This window comes from Anguilla anguilla, chromosome 11, assembly GCF_013347855.1.
Source record: "Anguilla anguilla isolate fAngAng1 chromosome 11, fAngAng1.pri, whole genome shotgun sequence".
NCBI lineage: Eukaryota > Metazoa > Chordata > Actinopteri > Anguilliformes > Anguillidae > Anguilla > Anguilla anguilla.
Window position 1 is genome coordinate 41,337,093 of NC_049211.1, and position 18,919 is coordinate 41,356,011.

General features: G+C 39.1%; 2 protein-coding genes and 1 long non-coding RNA gene across 3 annotated transcripts; 1 reads left to right on the forward strand and 2 right to left on the reverse strand.

Annotated features, from left to right (window-relative positions):
• The first annotated feature begins 27 nt into the window (after positions 1–27).
• Positions 28–3,208, forward strand: LOC118208061 (hemicentin-2-like). The gene is made up of 5 exons (XM_035382327.1): positions 28–59; positions 1,421–1,717; positions 1,842–2,138; positions 3,059–3,148; positions 3,186–3,208. Exons 2-5 carry the CDS (start codon positions 1,468–1,470, stop codon positions 3,206–3,208), a joined length of 660 nt encoding a protein of 219 aa, XP_035238218.1. The 5' UTR covers positions 28–59; positions 1,421–1,467.
• A 5,628-nt stretch (positions 3,209–8,836) lies between these two features.
• On the reverse strand, positions 8,837–9,573 carry LOC118207260. Its single transcript, XR_004761344.1, has 3 exons — positions 9,431–9,573; positions 9,213–9,275; positions 8,837–9,015 (listed from the first exon to the last, which is right to left on the reverse strand). It is a non-coding gene; the product is annotated as an uncharacterized LOC118207260 (long non-coding RNA).
• A 6,094-nt stretch (positions 9,574–15,667) lies between these two features.
• LOC118208062 (inactive tyrosine-protein kinase 7-like) lies at positions 15,668–17,201 on the reverse strand. The gene is made up of 5 exons (XM_035382328.1): positions 17,142–17,201; positions 16,704–17,000; positions 16,297–16,593; positions 15,736–15,779; positions 15,668–15,688 (listed from the first exon to the last, which is right to left on the reverse strand). The coding sequence occupies exons 2-5, from the start codon at positions 16,894–16,896 to the stop codon at positions 15,668–15,670; spliced, it is 555 nt and encodes a 184-aa protein (XP_035238219.1). The 5' UTR covers positions 16,897–17,000; positions 17,142–17,201.
• Between the last annotated feature and the right edge of the window lie 1,718 nt (positions 17,202–18,919).

Genomic DNA, 18,919 nt, shown 5'->3' on the forward strand with positions numbered 1-18,919 from the left:
TACAAGTAGAGCATCTGTACACTTTATGATTAGCAGCTCTGTTACATTGAGTGTACAAGGTAAATATGATTTATTTTCTGTCAACAATTTGCACATCATGTGTTTTTTGTTTCTTAACTAAACTTTGAAAAATATTCACAATGTTATTTGGACCAAGAAATACGCTTTAGTCTAATATATGATCTGATGCTTCTTTCTCTGAATTACTGTGAGTTACCAGTTTGGAGTACAGGTGTCAGAATCCCATTATCCAGTCTTCCCATGGATAATTTATGTTAAATGTGTCTGATGGGTTTGTGACAATTGCTTCATTCTTTAACCATACGATTAGGGCCACAAGTTTTTCTCCCCTTGTTTTCTCAAATTGTACTTCAGTCCCCTGCCAGGTAGAGATCACTAGCCTCTTTGTTAAGACCCTTCTCAAATAATTATCCTATTTGCACCACCTCAATAATCTCAGTTGATAATGTAATTGCCACTGAGTAAGCACAGATGATGGTTGACTGTAGTGTTTTCAAGCGACACTCACATGTTAACTTACTTTTGATTATTTACTACAATAGCCACAATGCAGTATTTTTTTTATGTTGTAAAGTGGCATGATAGGTTTTGTTAGAATCAGTGAGAAATGGCCACAATAAAAATGAGAGCAGTTACAATGTTTGACTTTCAGAAAAAAAGTTAATTAAAAAATATATGTTCATGATTCAACTAATGGACTAATCCTAGTCTTCAGTCAAGACCTTAAGTAGAATCAGGTGTAATAGTGCTGGGCTAAAACAAAAACCTGAATCCATACTGGCCCTTTTCGGATTAGATTGGACACCCCTACTTCATATGGATGCGTTTTTCTTTTTACGTAAGCGATACTCAATCCTGGTCCTGGACAGCCACAGAGTATGCTGCTTTTTATTTTTTCTTTAAGATCAGCAACCAATTGAAACCCAAGCAAGCAGGTAACCTGAGTTAACCGTTTAACCTACTGCTTTAACTGATCAATTGCTGTGCTACTCAAGTGCTGAATAACAATGTAAGCCAGCAAAACCTGTGGCTTTCCAGGTCCAGGAGGGTGCACCAGTGGCTCAAAGATATGCTTTGCACTGCATTTAACAGTCATTCCATGTTCACTTTTCTGCCTGACTCTCCCTATATTAGGCCAACTAATTGGTTATCGAACTAACTAGATCAACTAAAGTTTTAGAAACGGTTCAATTGGCAATTCATTTGTCTCAACAGTCACTTGATTATGCTGTTGAGTGCCTATGGGGACCCCTGGATGTTAAGCAGTGAAATACAAGTTTAAATCCCTGCAGGTCACATGGTGGAGACATACTGGTGGCCCTACATATGGTCTTGTATGTGATGGAGAATATATCTATGTATGCTAAAAGACACTGAGCACATGCTTTACCTTTATCAGGGGAAGTGCCAAAACCTGTTATTACCCAGAATCCCCCCAGTGGAGAGATGTACACAGGAGAGAGAGTCACCCTGAGCTGTGGGTTTGGGGGAGATCCTGCTGGCTGGGAGTATCTCTGGTACAAAGACCCACTGAGACACGATGTGCCCAACACTGACAGCAGCAGGACTGATGGGTCCAGTTTCACCATCAGCTCTGCTGCTCTGGCCCACAGTGGAGAGTACCGCTGTAGAGCTGCAAGAGGAAGAAAACCTTTTTACTCAGACTACAGTGATCCTCTGACTTTAAGAATGTCTGGTGAGAACTATTATAATGGCAGAATGTGGCTTTGATTCATGTGCTTCAATAATTAAATAGAAATATGAAGAGTGTTTTATGATACTTTCAGTTTATAATTCAAAATTGTTGTATTGATTTACAGTATTACCTCAAACATATCTGTTTGTACAGTCTGGATTGACAGACGTCTTCCCCACTGAAACAGTGACTCTGAGATGTGTAATTCAGGGCAGCTCTACAGAGTGGAAGTATAAATGGTACAGAGATGGACGGGAGCTTCCTGTAGACAAAGCTAACTCGAGCAGTGTAAATGGAGACACATACACAATCCTCTCTGCTGATCAGTCACATGCTGGACTGTACACCTGCAGAGGAGAACTTACAAGGAGAGCATCTGTACACTCTCTGATTGGCAGCTCTGCCGCATTGACTATACGAGGTAAATATGATTTATTTTGCATGTCCAAAGTAAACTGATACGTTTGAACTGCAAGCTGTTTGCCACTATTTACGATTTTGTATGTGTCAGGCTTGTACCGATTAAAAACTGTTCACTTGAGATTTTAAAAAAAACATTTGGCAGTTATTGGCGCCATAATTGAGTTAAGAGGAGTGAGAGAGAGCTGCCATTCATTTGCCTCTCATGAGCAATGGGAATATAATGAATGAGTATATATATATATAGAGTTAATGTACTTAAGACAATCAAATATGCAATATAACTACTTTCTGTCATAAATCTGAAGCCCAGTCGTTATTTTTTATGAGAGCGTGCTGGACCCACAGAATCACAGCCTTACCCCTCACTACAGGGCTGTGTGGTGCCAGTTGATAGGATGAATAAATTGCTGCTTATTACCGTTTTTACCCGGTAACACAATTTAGAGCACAATTGTGTTGTCTGGCCTGTTGAGTTATTAGGCCTGAAACAAAATGTGTGAGTAATTTTATTTTAAAAATTTAAATAACATATTACAGTATTAGGCATACAATTCCTAACTATTTGTTCCATTCATGAGTTCACTTGCAAGGTCCTATTGGCTATAAACCCTGCCAGATTACTCACTTTGATGTCAAACAGCAACATGGTTCTGACATATTATAACTGGAGTACAGCACACTATGTACACCTATTAAGAAGGCAATGAATTTCATCAGCTGTCCACCAATGTGTAGAGGAATTCCCTTTTTTTGGTATCATGTGCCACGATAGGGAGAGAAACCTGTCACTCCAACTACAGTAACTTTCTGCCATTAGCCATGCAATGTAAGGCCTAGTGGATTATAGATTCAATTACCTATAACTGTTTTCCCATGTAACACGTTGAGTTGGATGATAAGCAATGTATGATCTTGCAGCTTTGCCTCAGGCGGTAGTGAGCTTGGATGAAGGATGGATGGGGGTCTTCATCACTAAAGGCACTCTAGCAATGAGGTGTGAGCTTCAGGGCTTTGCTTCTGCTGACTGGAACTACACGTGGTACAGAGACGGAACGCAAATCTCACTAAATCATACTGGAGAGAGGCACACAGTGGGATTCTGGGATAGCTCCTCTGATGGTGAATATAGATGTAGTGGGAACAGGACAGACAGACCGTACTACTCCCTCATCAGTGAAGGCTTCATGCCGAGCCATATCAGTAAGTTCAATTTATAATTGAGACCACAGACAAGTGAAGGATTAAATCCATTTACATATCCATTGTACCCTTGTGTATCATACATTGTCACTTATTTCTAATATAAGCTGAGCTCTGTTTTTGATTTATGATGTAAAATAGAAAGTTGCAATGTAAATTAAATGTATTATATTATATTGCATATTATATTGTAACTGTGAATCACTGTATAAATTTACAACAAAGACAGACAGAAAAAAGAGAACATATACACTACCCTCCAAAATTATTCATTCAGGAAGAGCAAAGGCAGCATGCTGAAAAATGAATTGTATTATTTTGTAGTAATGCAATATAATTGTCCCGGTATAATTGTTCCAGATCGTTATTGGTATTGTTTATTTTACACAGCCTTTGCTTGTTTTTATCAGGGGTGTGTACTCTTTTGGATGGCACTGTATGTAAAGGCATGATTCAGAATTTGCAGCATGACTATAAATGTGCATTACAGGTGGGACATTTCAATAAGGCAGGACAAATTGACAGAACCTCGACCACAGTCTCAAAAAGAGCATTAAATGCAGAGATTCATATGGTTCAGTTGTTTTCAAAAATTTTTTTTATGAAACCTGTATATCTTAGCTGTAGCTGAAGGCTGGTTAGCAAATAATCATTTTTCTGGCTTTTGTGTCATATAGATGCACATAGTTATGCACTGAGAAATAGGCTCCAATGATACACTATATGAACAAAAGTATCTGGACACTCCTTGGTCTGGGGCTGTTTTTCATGGTTTGGGCTGGCCGCTTTGTTCAGGTGAAGGCAAATCTTAATGCAATGTCAATCTAGATGAATCTGTGCTTCCAATTTTGTGGCAACAGTTTGGGGAAGGCCCTTTCCTGTTTCAGCATGACAATTTCCATGGGCAAATAGAGAGGCCCATATATAAATAGTTTTGATGAGATCAGTGTAACTTTACTCGCCTGCACTGAGCCTTGATCTCACCCCATCCAACACATTTGGGATCAATTGGAATGCCAACTGTGAGCCAGGCCAAATCGCCCAATCAGTGCGCAATCTCACTAATGCTCTTCTGGCTGAATGGAAGCAAGTCCCTGCAGCAATGCTCCAACATCTAATATGAAACCTCCCCAGAAGAGTGGAAGTGTTTATAGAAGCAAGCACTTCTATAAATTCTAGATGAGATGTTGGATGTCACGTGTCCACATACTTTTGTCTATATGGTGTATATAATAATAATAATAATAATTAAAAGTATACTAAATGATATATTAGAGTCACAAAATAGCCTAGTTTTAGGTCTGATTGTATTTGATTAGCATCACAGAAATGTACGTGAAATGCTTGTTCGAGCAGACAAAAATTTGTTGACAAATTCTGAAATGCATCTGATTTGTATTCCCACAGCCACTTACAACCCTTGACTTCTTTGTTTCTTTGCTCCCTCAGTTTACCATGCTGTGGAGAATGTGGTTCGGATCTGTGTGGGCGTGGCAGTCCTCCTCTTTCTGTCAATCATTGTGAATCCAGCCTTCTGGAGATGGGTATCACGCCGGAAAGTGGTGCACAGTGGGGAGGAACTGGCTGAACAAACTGACCATACCTGACCACACAGCGTGGCATGAGTTTGTTTTCATTATTGCTTTGCTAAATATTACATGACATATTGTATCATTTATTAAAGTAGACTTGCTAAAATATATATAAAAATGTGCATCTTACAGGCTTGAAGGCTTAATGTAATATCTGGCGAAACATGGCTTTGAAATACAGGAGTTTTTTCATGAATTGCCATTAGGCATAGTTTGCACTCTCACACAGCCCTGGTCATCGCATTACTTCTAATCAGTGTAATTCTGCATGTCTTTCTTCGCGTAGGGCAGGGTACAGCATGGTACTTAACCTGCATTGCTTCAGTATATGTCCAGCTATATGAATTGATACTATGTTAATGGATGCAATGTAAATAGTGTGAAAGAAGCTCAAGATAAGAGTGTCTGTTAAATGGTAATGTAAATTGGGAAATTTGTGTAACTGGAGAGCACCTTTATTTTTTTTGCATTACCTTCATTATTTATAAATAGAACACATAAGCACATCCTTACTTAGCATTTACATTGTATCCAGTTATACAGCTGGACACATGCAGGTTAAGTACAGCGGTGTCTGTTACATTCCCTTAATTGGGAGTCTGCATGTCTTAATCTCGCAGGTAGAGCTGATTGGGGTTTGATTGCTTGACGATGCACATCTGTGTCCTAACAGTCAACTGGATAAAGCCTGAAGACACCTCGGTTGAAGGGGGCTTTTAAAAATGGTTTATTATAGAGATTTCACACATTTTTAGATAGTTAGGCCAGAAAGTCAACTGTGGTTTCTTTTAGATGAAGAGTAGCCTGGCTGTCTGTTTTCTGCCTGAACCATCCTGTTCAGCTTACATATGGTAATGTGTTCTGTTTTGTTGTCTCATTTGTAATAAATCTTCTATGTTTGTATATAGATTTAACTCTCTGTTTAGTTTTATGTTGTAGTCCCTGGTTATTGGAACTTCGGTTGGCTTTTGGGACGTAACAGTATCCTACCGGGGAATCGAACTGGTGACCTTTAGGTTACAAGACCAGCTTCTTACCCATTGTACTACTCTGCCTCCCCAATTATTTTCAGGAGCCATCTTGATTGCTCTGCCCTTAACAGTCATTTTGAGACCACGCATTCAAACACGTCCTCTCCTCAAGGATATGTAATGCCAAGTCACTGCTTCTTTTCACATTGCAGTGCACGAACTGGCCTTGCATTGGTATGAGCTGGAAGAAGAAGCTTCTTGTGCAGCTTGTGTTTGTGTTTGTGTGCGTGTGTGTGTGCACGCGTGTGCTTGTGTGTGTGTGTGTGTGTGTGTGTGTGTGAGAGAGAGAGAGAAACGGACAAACACTGTAATGTCATATATTTTCATATGTAGTTCAAGGTGACTATAGTCTGTTCAACAACAATTGACACAAAAGTGATGTTAAACACTGTTAGCACTTAGCACTGTTTTTACAGACCGCAAACTCTGTTAGGGACCGTTCTCACAGCTCTTTTTCCGAACAGTGGTGTAAATTCATCACTCACTCTGTCACTCACTCAGTCACAGACATCCGCATTTGTAGGGCTGGCCCCCCTGTTGCGGTCCAGCCAATAAATGAAAGAATACATCAGTGGTGGCTTGTGACTCAAAACATTGGGGAGGACAGGAAGAAAACCAACCCATGGCGTCATGTTATTTTACACTAGTTGGCTACTTATCTCTACTTTCTTATGTTCAAGTTATGTTATGTTATTATGTTCAAATGTAGCAATAATCCAACTAGCAACCTAATGCAAACTTACTATAGAACTAAGGTAAGTGATGCACCTGAGGTGTATCCCCATCTTCCATAAGGAACAAATATCATATTATCATTTATACAATGGCTTGGCTAAACACTTGATTCTGATTGGTCCAAGGGTGGGCATTATTTCTCAGTAAAGTTTTGTTCTGCAATGTCAATAAGTTTTATTAAAGGAAAAGGTTTTGTTTCTGTACCTCGGTCTCTCCTTGAACAAGGTTGTCAAAGTTTCCAGTTGTAATACAGTGCCAAATTGTTTTGGAAATCAAATTTTGACTTGTTTGGTGTATTCCTTATTTGGTCACCACCAACCAATATTTTAATAATATTTAAAAAATAATTTATAGAGAATGCCTGTTGTACAGTTGAACAGAGCATATCTGTGTAGTTGCTCATTTTTACCACTAGGGTGCACCAGGAACCAGCATTCTAAACTGCTGGATATTGAAGGGGCAGTTCACTTTCTGAATTTAATGAATTTAATTCTCCTCTCCCTGTCTCAGTGCGCCCCCCAAATGCAGATCCCACATGAATAACCACATATTCCAGACTAGAAGGATGCAGGCTTTTATAATGACACCAGTCTGTCTTATACGCAGTGTACACCCTGCAAGTAGGGCCCCAACTCCCTCAAAAAGGGCCTCGCCTTCATCCAAAGGGCCCCAACTCCCTCAAAAAGGGCCTCGCCTTCATCCAAAGGGCCCCAACTCCCTCAAAAAGGGCCTCGCCTTCATCCAAAGGGCCCCAACTCCCTCAAAAAGGGCCTTGCCTTCATCCAAAGGGCCCCAACTCCCTCAAAAAGGGCCTCGTCTTCATCCAAAGGGCCCCAACTCCCTCAAAAAGGGCCTCGCCTTCATCCAAAGGGCCTGCAGTTCTTGTCTTATGGTGATTAGATGGAATTATTAGTTATAATCGGGGAATTACAGCAACAGGCAGGCCGTCACCCAATCATTGCCCTGATGCACGCATGAAGATAAATGGAAACGTAAAGGTGGGATAGCAACCAAACGAAATGACGAATCAGGTGATGAGATTAAAGACGAAAAAACATCAGGACGAGGGGGGTAATGTATAAAAAGTGCTGTGTGATCTACACGGTTAAATCAAAGCTGAGAATAAGCACTTTAACCATGTAACAGGCATTTAGCAGACCCTCTTATCCAGACAACTTTTGACATTGCATTTTTTTTTACATTGCATCCATTTATCTAGCTGAATATATACTGAAGGAATGCAGGTTATACTGAAGAGCAAGTATCCTGTAACAGCAGTGTCCTACCTGGGAATCAAACCTGTGACCTTTCGGTTGCAAGACCAGTTCCCTACCCATTATACTACACCACCATCTTTCGATTGCAAGACCAGTTCCCTACCCATTATACTACACCACCGTCTTTCGATTGTAAGACCAGTTCCCTACTCATTATATCAAAAAGGGCTGTAATTCCTGCCCTAATCACCCAATATGGATGTAAATTCCTTCAAATAAACACAATCTGCACTTTATCATCATATTTACATATTTTTATTGTGCTGGAGTTCAGAGACAAAATGACAAAAAGTGTGCCACTGTCCCAATGCTATTTCATTTAACCGTATCTCTAAATACATGAAAAGAATACTAGTTAGCAAATGCTAACTCTTAAACATTGACAAAATTACAGAATTACAAAAGGTTTTATTACTTTAAATTAGGGGTTCTCAACCCAGGTCCTGTTGATCAACAGGGTGCATCCAGGGCCGAATTAAGATGACATGGGCCTCGGGACTAGGACAACCTTTACTACTGCCTGGGTGACCCTGTGCATTAATCCAGGCCTGGGTCTGCCACTGTCTGTTTTCAGGAGCAAACTTAGATTCAAGTAACCACATGAGTTGGATGAACTGTGTAGTCAACTACTTTAACTGATCAATTAAGCATTGGGTAGCAATGAAAAGGGGGATTCCGTATAGCCCCACAGGACCTGGGTTGAGAACTCCTGGATAAGAAGCTTATTAAATTATTTTATGCATTTTCATCAAGTTTCATCAACTTCAACAACAATTTTCCACAACACAGGACCTATGAGTTCTGCAGAGTCATATTTTACAGAATTACTGTGGAAACTATAAAAACAGAGCAGGAAATGAATAGGGTGGTTCAACTGCATATCATTATTTAATGTGCAACATAGTGACCTTAAAATACATATGATATGAAAACATATAGTAGGATATAGTGGCATGTACCTATAGCGAGAATATATTCCCTCACATATGAAGGTAAGACTGAGTGAATATGGATCCCTGTGTCCAATTATGCAGTAGGACCTGCAATGCAAGGATTATGCGCATCATTTTTTTGAATGCGTGATCACAACATATTATCAATAACTGTTGCACTTAAACTTATACAATTTTTATTGCCCACCGGCAACAAAAAAAAAACACTTTAAAGAAGTCACTCACGGAGAGTGATCACGGAGAGCGATTATGAAAAATAACTTAAGAGTTCATTATAAACTTACCTTGGTTTAGTGGTTTTAACTGAACGGCTGAATAGAAACTGTGCTTCCCAACTACTTCAGAACCTGTTGTCAATAAGGCAGAGGGATTAAAGGAAGAACCTACTGAGTTTGAGCTCCACAGAGCATGTGATGTTTAAATGGATGCAACGTCTGACAGTTTGTGAAAGTATCGTGGTTTTTTAGTTTAGTACTTGTCGGTCACACGTTTCTGTCCTGACCTTCTGTTTCTGTGGCAGGGCCTATTTCCTCATACACAGCATTGGCTGTTAATCCATGATCTGGAGAAGAGAGCAGAGAAAGGTGAAGATTCAACTCACACGTGGCACACAGTGTGAGCGGACGAGAACTCAGAAAGACCGGTCCTCACCTGCGCTGTTGTAGTCTGCATTTACCCTGGAGTAAAACTCGCCCCCATCCGGCAGATTTTTAATTCGGCCTTTTCACAAACATAAACAATGGCAAACATGCAATAACACAGAGAATTGTCAACATAGAATAATTGGAAATAAATAATATAAAAATACATCAATAAATCAGGAAATTAATGAAGAAATATAAATGTATGTGCAATTTTTCTTAAATTATTTTTTAAATTCATTTTCTAATTCATTTTCACTATGAGTGTGTGAGTGTACGAGTGGTGTGTGTGCCCTCTGATGGACTAGCTACCAGTCCAGGGTAAATTCCTGCTTCTCGTCCAATGCATGATAAGATCCAACACTCCCCATTACGCAAACCAGGAATTAGCGGTTAGATATGTTAGATAGTGGATGGATACGTTTATTTTCATGTTTATTTATTATTTTATTTCCATACATATTTCTCTATTCATTTTCTTTTTTTTTTGGAATACATGTATTCATCTATGTCCAGCATTTCTTTCAATGTTTGAGAAACTGACTTCTCTATTAAAGTACTTGCTCACATTGAGAAATGTTGTCTGTTGTTCTGATCGCATGGAATGGCGGAACTTCACACTTGGTGGGCGAACCAAGGCAAGTTGATTGTCCGATTGTGCTCATCAAAAAAATCAGAAATAAATAGGGAAATATATATAAAAATAAATGAATAAATAAATGTGAAAATCTGAAAATTACTTGAAATTAAAGAAAAATATTACATTTTTTACACATTTTTGCACACACATTTTCATTACTATATTATTTTACAGATTTATTTATGTACTTTTAGACTATTTATTTTTAGATTGTTTTATTTCTTTTTATTTTTCACATTTATTTATTTATTTGTTGATTAATTTATTTATCATTGTGGCACTCTCTGTGTTCCATACTACTCACCTGGATCAATGAATACATAAATAGAGGAATGAAATGAATACAATAATATAATGGTCAAGAAACTATAACAATTAAATTTAATTCCATGAGCACTTGTCTGTTCAATGGGTGATTTTAAACTTCTGAAGTCACGTGCTTTTATCATTTACTTGAAATGCTGATATTATTATTAGACAGCTTTTAAAGTGTAATGTATAAATAATAGCGTAATGTATGGACGTGTTCAATGAGTGCTACTACACACCTGATGTCCTGCATTTCTTAGAGCATTGGACTGCCAGCACGACCAGGGTTATGAAAATGATGACAGAACCAGTAAGAGCCACAATAAAGTACACCCCTGCTGTGGAGGTAGAAGAGCAAGGTTACGTGAGATAAAATATAATATTTCAAAAGTATTGAAATCATTTAAACGATTCCAATTTCATGGCAAATATTACAAAATTGTGCAATTTATTTATGTTAGGAAATCATTTAGAATAATTTGCTTTGCTGCTTTTGTCATATTGATAAACATTGCAAATATTTCAAATTTGTGCATTTACATACAGTACCATCCAAATTTGTTCACACACCCCTGATGAAGTTGAGAAATGCTGCATAAACAATACAGATAATGAGCTATACTGTGTGCTCAATAAACGGTAGAATTATACAATTTTATAATAATAGAATTGCCCAGAGAAAAACACCCGGTTCCAATCAGAGTTTGGCAGGAGGACTTGCTTCAAGCTCAGACCAAAAGTTCAGAAGGACCTGGAAAAATTCAATGGTCTGTGACCCTTCCCATGTGGTCCCCAATCTCATGAAACGCTATGTAAGACAACTCAGTGCAGAGCGGGTGCAGAGTATTGAGAATGGGTGTGAATATTGTGACACACATCTCTTACAGTCTTGATAAAATGATCAAATTTTGAGCATGCCTTTTTTGTTCATCTTTATCAAGCAAGGGCATGAATAATTTTGGAGGGCACTGTGTATATTCCCCTTTTTTATGTATGCCTTGATTGCAAATGTACGTATATATAGTAGTCCGGATTCAGTATGTGAATGAACACAAAAAATACACAGATTAACACATTTCATTTACATTTCTTCTTTATATTTTACATCTTAAATCAAGAAGTCAACTAATATTAGAAAATAAGAAGTGAGGATCTACACAAGGGTACAATGGATTTAACCCTTCACTTGTCTGTGGCCTCAATTATAAATTGAACTTACTGATATGGCTTGTAATGAAGCCTTCACTGATGAGGGAGTAGTACGGTCTGTCTGTCCTGTTCCCACTACATCTATATTCACCATCAGAGGAGCTATCCCAGAATCCCACTGTGTGCCTCTCCTCAGTGTGGTTTAGTGAGATCTGTGTTCCGTCTCTGTACCACGTGTAGTTCCAGTCAGCAGAAGTAAAGCCCTGAAGCTCACACCTCATTGCTAGAGTGCCTTTAGTGATGAAGACCCCCATCCATCCTTCATCCAGGGTCACTACTGCCTGAGGCAAAGCTGCAAGATCATACATTGCTTATCATCCAACTCAACGTGTTATACGGGGGGGGAAAGATACAGGACATGGAATCTATAATCCACTAGGCCTTACATTGCATGATTAATAGCAGAAAGTTACTGTATTTGGAGTGAATGGTCTCTCTCCCTATCGTGGCACATGATAGCAAAAAAGGGAATTCCTCTTCACATTGGTGGACAGCTGATGAAATTCATTGCCTTCTTAATAGGTGCATGTAGTGTGCTGTACTCCAGTTATAATAATATGTCAGAACCATGTTGCTGTTTGACATCAAAGTGAGTAATCGGGCAGGCTTTATAACCAATAGGAGCTTGCGAGTGAACTCATGAACGGAACAATTATCTAGGAATTGTATGCCTAATACTGTATTAGGTTGTTTTAATTAATTTTATAAAATTACTCACCCATTTTGTTTCAGGACTAATAACTCAACAGGCCTGACAACACAATCGTGCTCTAAATTGTGTTACCGGGTAAAAACGGTAATAAGCAGCAATTTATTCATCCTATCAACTGGCACCACACAGCCCTGCAGTGAGGGGTAAGGCTGTGATTCTGTGAGTCCAGCACGTTCTCATAAAAAATAACGACTGGGCTTCAGATTTATCACAGACAGTAGTTATATGACATCATGAATTAATCTGCATATTATCACACTTTGTTGTACGTCGCTCTGGATAAGAGCGTCTGCCAAATGCCTGTAATGTAATGTAATATTTCAGTGTCTTAAGTGCATTCATTTGCATATTTATCCCTGCTCATTATATTCCCATTATGCATGAGAGGCAGCTGATTGGCAGCTCTCTCTCACTCCTCTTAACTCAATTATGGCACCAATAACTGCCAAATGGTTTTTTTCAAAATCTCAGTCAAGGCAACAGTATTTACTCGGTTAATTTAAGGCAGTGCAAGCCAGACACACACAAAATTGTAAATAGTGGCAAAGAGTTTGCAGTTGAAATGTATCAGTTTACTGTGGACATGCAAAATAAATCATATTTACCTCGTACAGTCAATGTAGCAGAGCTGCCAATCAGAGAGTGTACAGATGCTCTCCTTGTAAGTTCTCCTCTGCAGGTGTACAGTCCAGCATGGGACTGATCAGCAGAGAGGATTGTGTATGTGTCTCCATTTACACTGCTCGAGTTAGCCTTGTCTACAGGATGCTCCCGTCCATCTCTGTACCATTTATACTTCCACTCTGCAGAGATCCCCTGTATTACACACCTCAGAGTCACTGTTTCAGTGAGGAAGACCTCTGTCCATCCAGACTGTACGATCAGATATGTATGAGGTAATACTGTAAATGAGTGCAATTTTAATTATAAACTGAAAATATCATAAAACACTCATGTTTTTATTAAATTATTAAAGCACATAAATCAAAGCCATATTCTACTATTTTAATCATTCTCACCAGATATTTCTGAAGTCAGAGGATCACTGTAGTCTGAGTAAAAAGGTTTTCTTCCTCTTGCAGCTCTACAGCGGTACTCTCCACTGTCGGCCAGAGCAGCAGTACTGATGGTGAAACTGGACCCATCAGTCCTGCTGCTGTCAGTGTTGGGCACAGTGTGTCTCAGTGGGTCTTTGTACCAGAGATACTCCCAGCCAGCAGGATCTCCCTCAAACCCACAGCTCAGGGTGACTCTCTCTCCTGTGTACATCACTCTACTGGGGGCATTCTGGGTAATAACAGGTTTTGGTTTTCCCCCTGATGAAGGTAAGGTATGTGCTCAGTGTCATTTAGCATTAATAGATACATTCTCCATCACATACAAGACCATATGTACGGCCACCAGTATGTCTCCACCATGTGACTTGCAAGGATTTAAACTTGTAATTCACTGCTTATCCTCCAGGGGTCCCCATAGGCACTCAAAAGTATAGTCAAGTAACTGTTCAGACAACTGAATTTCTAATTCAGCCATTTATATAAGTTTAGTCGATCTAATTAATTAGGTAATGGATGAGTTGATCTAATATTGTGACAGTCAGGCAGGAAGGTGAAGATGGATTTATTTTAAACTGCTATGAAAAGTATAGCTTTGAGCCAGTGGTCCACCCTTCTGGACCTGGAGAGCCACAGGGTTTGCTGGCTTACATTGTTATTCAGCACTTGAGTAGCACAGAAATCGATCAGTTAAAGCAGTAGATTAAACGGTTAACTCAGGTTACCTGCTTACTTTGGTCTCAATTGGTCGCTGATCTTAAACAAAAAACAAAAACCAGCACACTCTGTGGCTGTCCAAGACCAGGATTGAGCATTGCTTACGTAAAAAGCAAAACACATCCATATGAAGTAGGGGTGTTCAATCTAATCCGAAAATGGCCAGTAAGGGTTCAGGTTTTTGTTTTTGCCCAACTCTATGACACCAGATTTTACTTAAGGTCTTGACTGAAGACTAGGATTAGTCCCATAGTTGGATCATGAGCATATATTTTTTATTTAACTTTTTTCTCTAAGTCAAACATTGTAACTGGTCTCATTTTTACTGTGGCTTCTAACAATACCTATCATGCCCCTGTACAACATACAGAAATACTGAAATGTCTATTTTAGTAAATAATCAAATTAAATTTAACATGTGAGTGTCTCATGTAAACACTTCAGTCAATCATCATTTGTGCTTAATTAGTGGCAATTAAATTATCAACTAAGATGTCTGAGGAGGCTTAACAAAGAGGTTATAGTGACCTCTAGGTGGCGGAGGACTGAAGTCCAATATGAGAAAACGGGTAGACAAACTGGTGTCCCTAATCATATGATTAAATAATGAAGCAATTATCACAAACCCATCAGACACATTTAACATAAATTGTCCGTGGAAAAACTGGATAATGGTATTCTGACACCTGTACTCCAAACTGGCAACTCACAGTAATTCAGAACAAGACACATCAGATCATATTATACAAAACTGTATTTCTTGGTTCAAATAAGATTGTGAAATTTTAGTTTTTTTCTCAGTTTAGTTTAGAAGCAAAGAACACATGACATGCAAAATGTTCAGGTAAAACAAATCATATTTACCTTGTACACTCAAAGTAGCAGAACTGCTATTATGAGAGTGTACAGATGATCTCTTTGTATGTGTTCCTCTGCAGGTGTACAGTCCAGCATGTGACTGATCAGCAGAGAGGATTGTGTATGTGTCTCCATTTACACTGCTGGAGTCAGCTTTGTCTACAGGAAGCTCCCGTCCATCTCTGTACCATTTATACTTCCACTCTGTAGAGCTGCCCTGAATTACACACCTCAGAGTCACTGTCTCATTGAGGAAGACCTCTGTCCATCCAGACTGCACGGTCAGCTGAGCTTGTGGGAGAGCTGAAAGTTTAAAAGACAGTTTATTGCTGTAAATGGAAGGCTTCACAAGACACCTGCTTTCAAATATGCATTCTGCTCTTTCAATGGTTTTGAAAATACATCGTAATTACCTCGAACACTCAAATTAGCAGAGCTGCCAATCAGAGAGTGTACAGATGCTCTCCTTGTAAGTTCTCCTCTGCAGGTGTACAGTCCAGCATGTGACTGATCAGCAGAGAGGATTGTGTATGTGTCTCCATTTACACTGCTGGAGTCAGCTTTGTCTACAGGAAGCTCCCGTCCATCTCTGTACCATTTATACTTCCACTCTGTAGAACTGCCCTGAATTACACACATCAGAGTCACTGTTTCTTTGTGGAAGACCTCTGTCCATCCAGACTGCACGGTCAGCTGAGCTTGTGGGAGAGCTGAAAGTTTAAAAGACAGTTCGTTGCTGTAAATGGAAGGTTTCACAAGACACCTGCTTTCAAATATGCATTCTGCTCCTTCAATGGTTTTGAAAATACATCATAATTACCTCGAACACTCAAAGTAGCAGAGCTGCCAATCAGAGAGTGTACAGATGCTGTCCTTGTAAGTTCTCCTCTGCAGGTGTACAGTCCAGCATGTGACTGATCAGCAGAGAGGATTGTGTATATGTCTCCATTTACACTGCTGTAGTCAGCTTTGTCTACAGGAAGCTCCCGTCCATCTCTGTACCATTTATACATCCACTCTGTAGAGCTGCCCTGAATTACACACCTCAGAGTCACTGTTTCATTGGGGAAGACGTCTGTCCATGTAGACTGCACGGTCAGCTGAGCTTGTGGGAGAGCTGAAAGTTTAAAAGACAGTTTATTGCTGTAAATGGAAGGTTTCACAAGACACCTGCTTTCAAATATGCATTCTGCTCTTTCAATGGTTTTGAAAATACATCATAAATACCTTGAACACTCAAATTAGCAGAGCTGCCAATCAGAGAGTGTACAGATGCTCTCCTTGTAAGTTCTCCTCTGCAGGTGTACAGTCCAGCATGTGACTGATCAGCAGAGAGTATTGTGTATGTGTCTCCATTTACACTGCTGTAGTCAGCTTTGTCTACAGGAAGCTCCCGTCCATCTCTGTACCATTTATATTTCCACTCTGTAGATCTGCCCTGAATTACACACCTCAGAGTCACTGTTTCAGTGGGGAAGACGTCTGTCCATCCAGACTGCACGGTCAGCTGAGCTTGTGGGAGAGCTGAAAGTTTAAAAGAGAGTTTATTGCTGTAAATGGAAGGTTTCACAAGACACCTGCTTTCAAATATGCATTCTGCTCTTTAAGTGGTTTTGAAAATACATCATAAATACCTCGAACACTCAAATTAGCAGAGCTGCCAATCAGAGAGTGTACAGATGCTGTCCTTGTAAGTTCTCCTCTGCAGGTGTACAGTCCAGCATGTGACTGATCAGCAGAGAGGATTGTGTATGTGTCTCCATTTACACTGCTGGAGTCAGTCTTGTCTACAGGAAGCTCCCGTCCATATCTGTACCATTTATACATCCACTCTGTAGAGCTGCCCTGAATTACACACCTCAGAGTCACTGTTTCAGTGGGGAAGACCTCTGTCCATCCAGACTGCACGGTCAGATGTGTTTGAGGTAATACTGTAAATCAATACAATTTTTAATTATAAACTGAAAGTATCATGAAACGCTCCTCATAATTTCAGTAAATTATTAATAAATAAATCAAAGCCATAAATCATACATTCGACTAATGTAATAAACTATTGTAATAATTCTCACCAGATATTTCTAAAGTCAGAGGATCACTGTGGTCTGAGTAAAAAGGTTCTCTTCCTCTTGCAGCTCATTGAAGAGATGTTATTTTAACATTTTATTTCATGTAATTTTCTGACGCAAATAACTGAAAACACAGAACCACTATTTGAGGGGAGTCATTTTCAATTACACTACTCACCAGAGACTGTTATTGTATGGATGTTACTGAAAGCTCGCTCATGTACTTTTACAGCTTCACACTGATACTTTCCACTCTGTCTCTCTCTCACAGCACTCAGGACCAACACAGACACAGAGCCGTGACTACTGGAGGCTGGAAGTTGTGTTTGACCACCCTGACTGTATCTCATCCACACAAAGGTCCATCCCTCAGATTCAGTAACCTGACAGGTGAGAGTAATTGTCTCCCCTGGGAACACATCTGGCCATGGAGGATTAGCAGTAAAATGAACAGCAGGACTTGACTGTGCAGCTGAAACAGTTATAAAAAACAGAATCAAACAGGTTTACAAAGCAAAGTTCGGTTTGATTCATAGTATCAATGAAAAATATGCATTCAGCTTTTAAGTTTAAATTTAAATGAACTACATTACATTTCCGAAATGTAAATTTTCCCTATATGTATCCTAAACAACTTTGAGTTTGTCAGAAAGAATGGGTTTTGGAAAGTTGTCATGATCTTTATGAATTCTGGTTTATAATTGCTGTGCATGTTCCACAAATCAAATGCATGGTAATTATGTCCCTGTCAAAATATAGATCTTAGGAACTTAATATCTATACCTTTGTGTTCACCAAAAACCAATGCTGTGGCATCTGAAACAGGGAGAAAGAAAAGTAAATTGCAATGTCTGATCCAGTGTGAATGAAAGTTAGTATAAAATTATTTTATTACACTCGCAGTAAAAACGGTTCATTGGCTTGTCTTCATAGGGGAACCATTTTTAGTTTTTATGGAACCCTCTATGGTTTGTGTGAAAAATGTGAAAGCTCCCAGATTGAACCATTTTTGCCTGACAAAGAACCCTTGAACTAGTCAGGGTCCCTCCATGGAGACACAGAAGAGCCTTTTTGAACCCTTTTTTCTGAGAGTCTATTTTCACATTGAAAACTCCAATCCTTTTATTTTTTTTGCAATGCTGTATAATGTTGTCCAATTTTCAAGTAGCTAAATGTTCTTGATAGTATGTTATTTTCACTCACTCTATCTTTCATGCAGTAAGGTAACTTTATAAGCTCACACCAGTTCAGCGATTATCGAAGTGCGATTGTTCAGACACAAGAGACAGTCACACGTTTGAAAGTATGTGTTGCATGTTTTCATAAAGTTAATTGTGAAGAACTATGCCACTTTCAAAGTATTGTCCAGTCAAATTTACAGATTAGCAGTCACAATAATACTCAGCAAGACTTCTGCCCATAACAGGAATTATACATTTATTCAGATTTTCCACAACATAGCTGTTTATGACTCACATACTATACGTATTATGCATTGTAATCATAATTCATATATGCTACCAGATAATTATTGCTTGAAATTGCATTATTAAAATTCTTCTACTTACAAAGCAGAAAGAACATGGTGTCCGGCTTCATCCTGATTACTAATACTGTGTAAATGTCCCACTAGAAACCATGAGGACGTTTTTGTTCACCTCAGTTTCCACAACCCTTTGCAAAGAGGAAATGCGACAGGCACAGCAGTGACACAGCTGAAACAAATGCAGTGCCTGCATGTAATTATGGTCTCTTTGGGCCCCTTAGAAAAATGCAGAAAT